General features: G+C 47.6%; 1 protein-coding gene and 1 pseudogene across 1 annotated transcript in view; both read right to left on the bottom strand.

The window, feature by feature from the left end:
- Positions 1-4,801, bottom strand: part of SFRP1 (secreted frizzled-related protein 1) — a 56,137-nt gene extending 51,336 nt beyond the window's left edge. The window contains exon 1 of the mRNA XM_006896999.1: positions 4,258-4,801. Coding sequence (XP_006897061.1) covers positions 4,258-4,801 — 544 coding nt within the window. The remainder of the gene's footprint in view (positions 1-4,257) is intronic.
- Positions 4,802-4,921: 120 nt separating this feature from the next.
- Positions 4,922-9,215, bottom strand: part of LOC102844005 — a 35,357-nt pseudogene continuing 31,063 nt past the window's right edge.

Below are 9,215 nucleotides of genomic sequence, written 5' to 3'. Positions count from 1 at the left end.
TTTTATTTATCGGATAAATTCTGAAATTGTAAATTATCATATGGCAAGGTTATAAAAACAGAATCTTAACCAAACCAATAGCAAAGTCAGAGCTATCAAAATATAATTCTACACCCATCCCATCCATGCATACGCCTCTTTCTTGGACACTCTCACTCTCAGTTCAGTCCTATTAATTGTGGTGGATGGCAATGCCTCTCATGGTGGCAACAGTTTATTGGGGCTAAGTGCTGTGTACCTCCAACCCTTCTTGTTTTCTTATAGGTGACTCCAGAGCAGACTGAAAAAAGGAGGTGGAATGTGTAATACAATATTAATCTGTGCCTCAAATGCTTTTCTTTGGGCCCCAACAAGGTATTGCAGCAGGAGAAATCCACTTGGTCATCTATATGAAAAGTATGACTAAAGGGCTGTTATAAGGTGTATTTAAAATATTATCTAGAGTAAAGGAAGAGAAGACCAAAAGAGGTCTGTGGTTTATTAACATCTAAGAGGAAGTAGAAGAGAAAGCTCATCACGTAAATCTGTACACTTACCCCTCACTTACAGACTATCTCGTTTTCCAAGATTTACAACAATAGTAAAAAATCTACTACACAACTATTCTGCGCTTCAAGGATGTATGCCTCACAGTAACAAATCATTATCCCTGGCATGAAAACCTCATATGCATGCAGAAAGGAAGCTCACATTGCATAGTAATTCACCATCTGGGAGGGAAGAATCAGCAGTCTCCTTGAGCCTTCAGGATGCTACTCAAAGCAGAGGGGACACTAGAGTGGTGCTGGCAAGGAAAGATACTGTCTAGTGGGTCCTAGGTGCTGACATAGGACTGAGGTTAGGGATGTGGCAGCTAGTGACCTGAATGTGGGCCATGCTTGGGGCCAGAGAAGCAGCAGGACCCTGGGTTCTGGCCACAACTTGCTGGACCTGACTGGGCTGTGGTAAGAAGCAGCCCTGATCCAGTAAACAGTACCATCAAGTACCTGAGGTCCACTGACTGAAGGTCAGTGGAATGGCTTCTACACACTTCCTTGATGACCCATCCTATATGGCACAGGCAGAGTCTCAAGGAAGGTTCTCTGGTGATGGGTGTGGTCAGCAGGTAAGTGGCTGGTGACAGTCACAGTTTAAGATCAAAGTCAGAAGCTAGATCTGTATGTCATGACCTCAGAAGAAACTCTGGACTGTCCGTTCTCAGGGGGACATTAGGCCCAAGGATATTCAAGTGAGAGACTGGCAAGGGAAGCCTGTGGCACCCAGCCTCACACCACCCTCCTCAATTCCCAAACAAGAGCCCTCTGTCCTCCATCAAGCCACCACGGGCATTCTTGGGTCACTGATGGGATGAATCAGGGCCACTCGTCCTGCAACTACAGCGAGGGCAAAAGAGGAAGGTGCTTTCAGAGAAGACAGCACTCATGCCACCCTGGCTCCAGAAAACTGGGTAGCCCCTTCTGTGGGCAGCAGTGGGAACCAAGGTTTCCAGGGTCAACATGAAGCAGGGGAATGCAGGAGGGAGGGGTGGCAGGTGAGCTCACGGGGCACCCAGTAAAGTATTCACAGTGCAGATTAGGGAGTGAGGTGATGTGGCCATCCTCAATTTTTTTCCATTTACACGTCTTTCCTTGGTCCTTGGAACCTAAATATGTTGATAAGTGAGGACTGGGTGGGTGCATTGAGTGAATTTTTTTTAAAAAAAAAAACCCACATATATGTAATCACACAACACAGATAAGCATATACACACTGACATACATGCACAGTAGGTCACATCTAGCCACTTCCAGAAGCTTGGGAAAAAGGAACCTGAAAAGGGACTGAAGAGGGCAATGATGATATTCAGCTATCTGCGAATAAAATAACCATGTTAATTTAATATACAGCATGCTAAACAGTAACAAAACAAAATTCAAAGTATGTGACCATTCATACAACTCTGGGGTACAGAATCAACCTACAAGCCTGGGGGGAAAAAGGTCTTATACCAGATGCTGATGTAGCCTTTTAGAGGAAAAAAGATCTCTTGGCTCACTTATCAAGTTTATCCTAAATAATGTACAACCACAAAGACTGACTCAATATCTCAGAACTCTTCACAAAAACCAGCCTACAAATATGTGGAGGTATGAAGCTATTTTGTCAATCTGGTTTTAAGTTTTGAAGAACAGAAATAATGCATGCATATTATTCAGAGCTGCAAGTTCTTACTCCAGCACCAACAGCTACAAAGGCTTCCTCACAGAGGACCAGTAGTCGTTCTGTTTCAGCCTGTCGTCCTAACTCCACACTCAGGTGTCAGTCAGAGGCATTGGAGGAAATCTGTGTGGTGCACCCTACACCAAGGAACTGACGTGTGAGCTCTCAGGGGTAGAACCTCTCAACAAAAGTGCTGAGAGGAAAACCAGTTTCCAAGTCTCGCTCCTCTGTCTTCTCATATCTTACCCCTCTGTGCTGAGCAGCTCCACTTGGGAGGGGTGGCCTCCTGAGCACTACTGAGATGGAGGGACCAAGAAAGCCTGGTACAAAGGTCCAGGCTCCAAGTGAGCTAGCAGGCCAGCTGAGCAGCAGCCCAAAATGCCAAAGGCGTCAAGACACCAATTATTTGCTTTTCACATAGTTTCACTTTGACAATCTGGGGAGCTGGTTTGCAGGGAGATTCTTCCCCTTATAAATAGACACCTCATAGCAGGGTGGACTGGAGCTCAGCCCAAGCTGAGCTGGCCACAGCCTCTCAGGGCAGGGCTGGGCTAATCCCCTTGCTGGAGGAGGAAGGGGAGAAGGAAAATCCTGTGGACTGCAGGGGATAGTTCCACAGGGACCAAACACAAAGTGCTTTGTTTGCTCTAGGTAATTGTGCAGCTCTTGTTCTCAAAAAGCTTCATTTCCCCCAAAGTTAACCCTGTGCAGACACCTAAGAAGCAGTGAGCAGAGATGCCCAGATCTCACTACTGCAGGCTGGCTGCTGCCTTTTCCAATGGTTTAGGCCCATGTTTCCCAACACCAGTCATTTTGAGCACATTGCCTGACTCCCTAAAAATACAGGAGCATTCAAAGTTATGGGTTCCCCTCTCTCCACACTCGTCTCTACTCTGAAGGAGCCAGATGTCTGTGCAGGCCAACAGGACATTTCTTCCTTTACTATAAATACCAGAAAAATAAGTCACTGAGCACTCAGGATGGTTTACTAGGCAAGTAAACAGTCCTCCCCACCCCACTGCCACCTCTCCAAAAAGCCCAGAGGATCCCAGTCTCTGTGCTGACATCCCAATGTTCATTTGAGTCTAAACTCTGTTTCTGAATAGTTGAGTTGAATGCACTCCTACAGGTCAAATCACCAAGCTATAATTCAGAATCCCTAGGATTTGTTTTCCATCCACTAAACACCTACTCCTTAAATGATGGGGGAGGGGACACACAGAGACTATCAGGAGAATTCTCCATTTGTGCAGTCTCTGCTTCACTCCCCTAGGAGAAGAGGAACAATAAACCAATTACACTTTTTATCTTTCTAATTACCTTAAGATTTGTGTAAATGAGGAAAGCAGGAGATATGCAAGAACGAAAGAAGTTTCCCAGCTTCCAGCTCTCCCGGAGTTCCAAGCCTGATTACGTGGGAAAAGAAAAAAACCCAGTGTCTAAACTTCTTTATTAAAAGTCCCGGGGCTACTTGGCTGAATGACTAGCTAAGGGTTTGTTTTTGTTTTTTGTTGTTTCTTTTTTTTAAAAAAAAAAAAAAAAAGATCCTCATCGAACAGTGGAAATAAAACTTTTCCTAGCATTCTTTGAGCCCTTCTCCACTTTGGTGGGTTTTGATGGTTTCCTACATGGGCACCCTTCTTGCGTGTTAAAAACTTTCACGAGTCAACTTCCTCCCCAAGAAAAGGCGAACTCTCTTTTTATAACACTTAAGATTAAGCTTTTGTTTCCGACCAGAAGAAAGTGAAGCAGCATCCCAAGATGACTTGTTCCTGGGACAAGACTGCTCTTAGTTTTGTGCGGTCAAGGCGCAGCCGCCAATCGCGGGGTCAGGCACGCCGCGCACCTGGGACCGCGAGGCGTTAAGTGAGTCACACCTCGGAAAGACGAGCAGCTTTTGAAATCATCTGCACAGCTTGAGAACAACCTCTAGGTAGCACCTTGGAACTCGGGGGCAGGGCGGCGGGGTGGGAGCGAGGACTGTTGGGGCTGCCCCGCAGCCTCCGTTACAGCCTCGCCGGGCACCAGACGGTCCCGGGGCTCGCGGGGTGGCCTTACCTTGGGGCTTGGAGGCTTCGGTGGCATTAGGCGGGGTCATGGCGATGCAGACGTCCCCCTCGGGGAACTTGTCACACTTGAGCATCTCTGGCCAATAGAAGCCGAAGAACTGCATGACGGGCTCGCATGAGTCGCGCACGGCCTCGCAGAGCCAACGGCACGGGTAGATGGGCCGGTCGAGGCACACGGGCGCGAAGAGCGAGCAGAGGAAAACTTGGGTGCCGATGTGGCAGTTCTTGTTGAGCAGGGGCACCCAGCTGCTGGCCTGCTGCTTCACTTCGGCCATGGTCTCGTGCTCCAGCAAGTTGGGCAGCACCATCTTCTTGTAGCCCACGTTGTGGCACAGACGCAGGTCCACCGGGATGTCCACGCACTGCGGCGGCTTGGTGTAGAAGCGCCCGCTCTGGTACGAGCCGATGTCCGACTGGAAGCTCACGTAGTCGTACTCGCTAGCCGAGCCCGCGGCCAGGAGTCCGGCAGCCAGCGCCAGCAGCACGCCCGAGGAGGCCCAGCGACGGCCCCCCACGCCGCGCCCGCTGCCCATGCTGGTTCCGCGCGCTCGCACCCGCGACGTCGGGGCTGCTTTCGCCGCCTCCACGCGAGCGTCTCACTGCAAACTTCTGGGGCTCCTTCTAGGAATCTCCGGGGACAAAAGGCGCCGTCCTCACCTTGTGGAGTTCGGCGGCCGCAGGCTCGTGCCCAGAGCGGGGTCGGCGGTGGACGTAGCCGGCTGTGAGCACGCGCGAGCAGGGGAGCGGAGCGCAGCGGGCTGAAGCGCGTCCCGGCTCCGGACGAGCGGCGGACGGTGGGTGGGCGGCAAGCGGCACCTACTCCCGCGGCTGCAGCACTCGAGTGCCCCGTGCTCCTGTTGCAAAGCCTCGGAGTCTCCCCGCGCAGCCAATCAGCTCCCGGCCTCGGCGAGCCGTTCTCATTTACCACGTCAGTCACCGGCACAATTAACCAATCGCTTCACTTGCAAGAGGATTCGGTTTACTAGAACTAAACACAGGTCAACACCCCTTAAAAAACAAAACTCCAAAAAGGGGGGGGGGGGTGGAATTAAAGGAAGAGCAAGGAAAGAAATGAGAATAGATTAGAAGTGAAGGGTAGAGGAAAAGAATGTTTTAGCGCGTAATTAACTTGAGTCAGCTTGCAGAAAAGCAAGGAAATTTTAACAGCACTTGCAAAACCACGAGATAATGAAGACTTCTTTTTAACACTTTTCCGTCCTGAATCTTAAGTAGCAGCCCTCTAGACTGGCAGCTCACCTCCTCAGTTTTGTTCTCGGTGGTACAAAGACAGGCCGCTTCATTACCAAAGGGGCTCAGGAAAGCTGAAATGAGAGAAGTCTGCTTTTAAATCATCAGCCTGTCCTGCTCTGCTCTCTCTCGCCTGGAGTTGGCAAGGAGAACGGTTGGTAGAGGCTATTTGCTGTTTGAGAAGCGCGGCACCTCTCCAGGTGAGCCCTCTCAAAAAACATAGAAAGCAGTGGATGAATGTTGCTCATTGTGGCGGGAAATACCGCTCACAAAGGTGTCAGCTTTGGGAAGACATTAAAAAAGCTCATTACTCAAGCCCCAGCCCGACCATGTGTGTATGCATAGACACATTGACATGTTTGTAGCATAGAAAGCCAAAATATTAAAAACACATGTGTGCTTATCAGTGTGGCTTGTGTAAATATCAAGTCCATCACTCCAGCACACATGCTGCATTCAGACGGGTCCAGGAACCTCTCAGTTCAAAACCGAGGATCCCTATGATGGCAAAGGGAAGAAATTAGCAAAAACATAACTTGGTTATCCTTTTAAAAAAAAAACCCTAGGAGCAAAAGTTTCCCTTCCACCTCCACCTTGAGAGCTCCTGGAAATGTCTTTTTGTGTTTCAAACATTTCCCTGACATAAATGATCCATCTCTAGGGAGCTGTGAGTGTAACCATGACTCAAACCCAGAGGCAGAAGGTAACAGCAAGCAGTTGGTGAAGTTTGCTGAGCCTCCACATTTCTTGTGCCCTGGAGTGTAGGGGCAGGTTTGCTGGGAACCCTATCTGGCAGTGCAGTCCCACCTCATGTGGCAAATGCACCCCAGATCTTAGAACTAATGACAGGCACTGTAGGAGGCTCTGCTTTGCCAGGCCTTCTTGTTTGTAAAGTTCTGGAGAAGCTTGCTTTGGACTCTGCAGACCTAATTTCTTGATGGATTGATTCCAAGTAAAACTACTAGAGTTTGTGAAGAAGTGGGCTATTTTCTTAAAGCAATCATGCCCATAAGGAGATTGTGATTTCACTGTACACACAGGAAGCATCTGCATATGGTAAGCTTTCCAGTCGTTTCTAGGCCTATCAAAGTTGTTCCAAAACAAGAGTGGCAGGAGGGGGAGAGAGAGATGCAGAGAGATAGAGCAAAACTTTAGCTAGCAAAGGGTTAATCCTGAGCCAATTGGTAATGCTCTGTCCGAGAAGAAGCTGGGGAAGACATTCCTCACAGAGAATAGACCACAGGAGACCCAGCAACTGTGTCTCAATTCAAGGGGTATTTAGAGAAAAATGCTGTTTGGTAGGGGGTCTTTTTCTCTCCTATGGCCAAGCCTCAGTCTCAAGACAAATGTGTGTGTTTATTCACTCACTAGAAAGAGTTGTGCTTACATCCTCTCACCTCTGAATCCAGGCTGAGCTGGCCTCATGTTCCTATTTGTCCAGTTCCTTCCCCAAATAGTTAGAGGCCTTGGATGTGTGCACCATTAAAATTCTGGAAATCAGTCCAAATCACTGTGTCCCCACCAGCCCTCCTAGACCAGCCTCTCAAGTTGAGACAAAACCCTCTCCTTACCATCGAATCGCAACCAACTCATAGTTGTCTGTCCATTAGGTTTCAGAGGCTGTAAAATTGAACAGAAGGAGATTGTTAATATTTCTTCTTTGGAATGGCTGGATTCAAATTACCAGAAGAGCATGGTCTGCGGCTTATCAGCGCAACTCTCTACTGACTACATCACCAGAAGAGTAAATAAATATAACAGTCCACTCATGGGAGGACTGGTCATCCCCCACTGATTATGATCACCCCTTCCCCTTAGTTCCCCACTGAACCCCCAAATGATTTTACTGTTTGAAAGGTAGAGTTCCTGGGCCATGGCAAGACACAGAGAGAGAGAGAGAGAGAGAGAGAGAGTGTGTGTGTGTGTGTGTGTGTGTGTGTGTGTGTGTGTCTTTCGATGCAAGACTCCAGAATCTAAATACCCACTACATTCCTGGCTCCCAGCAAAGCCCTGTTGGGAAGGACTTTCCAGGACCACAGCTTTGCTGAATCCCAGATTCCACCAGGAGAGTTTAACTTACACTTTGAGGTCTCAGAGCACTGCCAGTCAGTTTCATGGGCCATGCAGGCAAAACTGCCTTGAGCTTTTATATTGCAGTTGTACACATTAATTTGTCTTTTTTCCATCTTGTTAGAACTCCAGTGAGGTATGTGTGTGCATGTGTGAGGTATAGAAGAAAGTCTTAGAAGACAGCAAGTTCTTTAAACTTGATATGAACACAACAGAGGTCCCAGCAACACGTGTAAGAGATGTACACCAGGAGACAAATCTCTCCTCCTACCCAAACGGTTTGAATGCGTAGGAAGAAGCAAAATACAACTTTAAACTTGTGTTTTCTGCTTCAGAAAGGTTCTGATTTTCCTCCACTGCCGATGCCCATACATGAAAATTGGAGGTGTGCTCCCTGTTGCCTCATAGAAGCAGCATTCTTCAGTCTCTGTTGTTCTCTCTCTGAGCTATCAGGCCAAGCAGTCACTGAGCGGCCTCCCAGGTGCCTACCTGGTGGCCTCTTCCCACACACAGAGCTCTGTTTTACCTTTTCTTGGAGAACCTGCAGAGGGGGAAGCTTTCCCAGCCTATTCCTCCTGTTCTGCTCCCTGTTTTCATATTGTTGAGGAATAATATGAACACCCCTCTGTCATGCAGGCAAGGAAAAGAATGGCAGGGCAGGAGAGACTTCCTGCTCATGACTGGGTGGTGTGGGGTCTAAGGCAGTAAGGAGAAAAGCCTTCTATTTCCGAGTCAGAAAGTGTCACTGTGGCCTTGATGCCTCACCTGGTGGACAGGGTGACATGCTGGAAATACTCCTTCACTCTTCTAAGTTTTCAGCTGTAAAACACCTATTAAAACCTTCCCTACTGCATCATGAAATGTGTAGCATCTAATCAAATTAGGTGCATCTCATTTTCCCAGCATCTAATAAAATATGAAGGAGCCCTGGTAGTGCAATGCATAACATATCAAGCTACTTGACAGTTCAAATCCACCAGGCACTTCATAGGAGAAAGACGGGCAGTCTCTTTACTGCCTTAGAAACTTGATGAATGGTCAGTATGAATCAGAAGTGACCCAATGGTAGTGACTAATAGAATATTGGGGTGTCTCAGTGACACAGTTAACTGCTCAACTAACTGAAAAATTGGTTGTAGGACCCACTCAGCAGCCTCAGAAGAAAGGCCTGGCAAGGTTTCTAAAGAATCACAACCATGAAAACATATGGAGCACATCTCCATTAAAAATATGCTTTATATTCCAAATAGAGTTACCATGACTTAGGATCCGCTCAAAGGCAATGAGAGATGAGGAGGAGTGGGAAGATAATACACAGAAAGTCTGAAAGTGTAAAATGGTATTTCATGTACTCATGCCATTATAAGGAATATTCTCCCCAGAATACGCCTCTTACCATTCCAGACTCTTTTCAGGTACACACATAATTCCCAGAATGCCATTGGTTCTCCTTTTCTGTTGAACATGGATTACTTGGACTTTTCTTTTTTTTTTATTATTATTATTATTAAATTTTATTAGTTTCAATGAACATTCACAGGGATTCTGGGCTTTCACTCCTTCATTGCCGCACCATTCTCTCCACCCTCCTCCCCAATTTGTTCTTCTTCCCTGCGATCCGAATGTCTG

This window comes from Elephantulus edwardii, unplaced genomic scaffold, assembly GCF_000299155.1.
Source record: "Elephantulus edwardii isolate Elephantulus edwardi_28Jun2011 unplaced genomic scaffold, EleEdw1.0 scaffold00195, whole genome shotgun sequence".
Taxonomy (NCBI): Eukaryota; Metazoa; Chordata; class Mammalia; order Macroscelidea; family Macroscelididae; genus Elephantulus; species Elephantulus edwardii.
The sequence above is the reverse complement of the archived record's forward strand: the minus strand, read 5'-3'. Positions and strand labels throughout refer to the sequence as shown.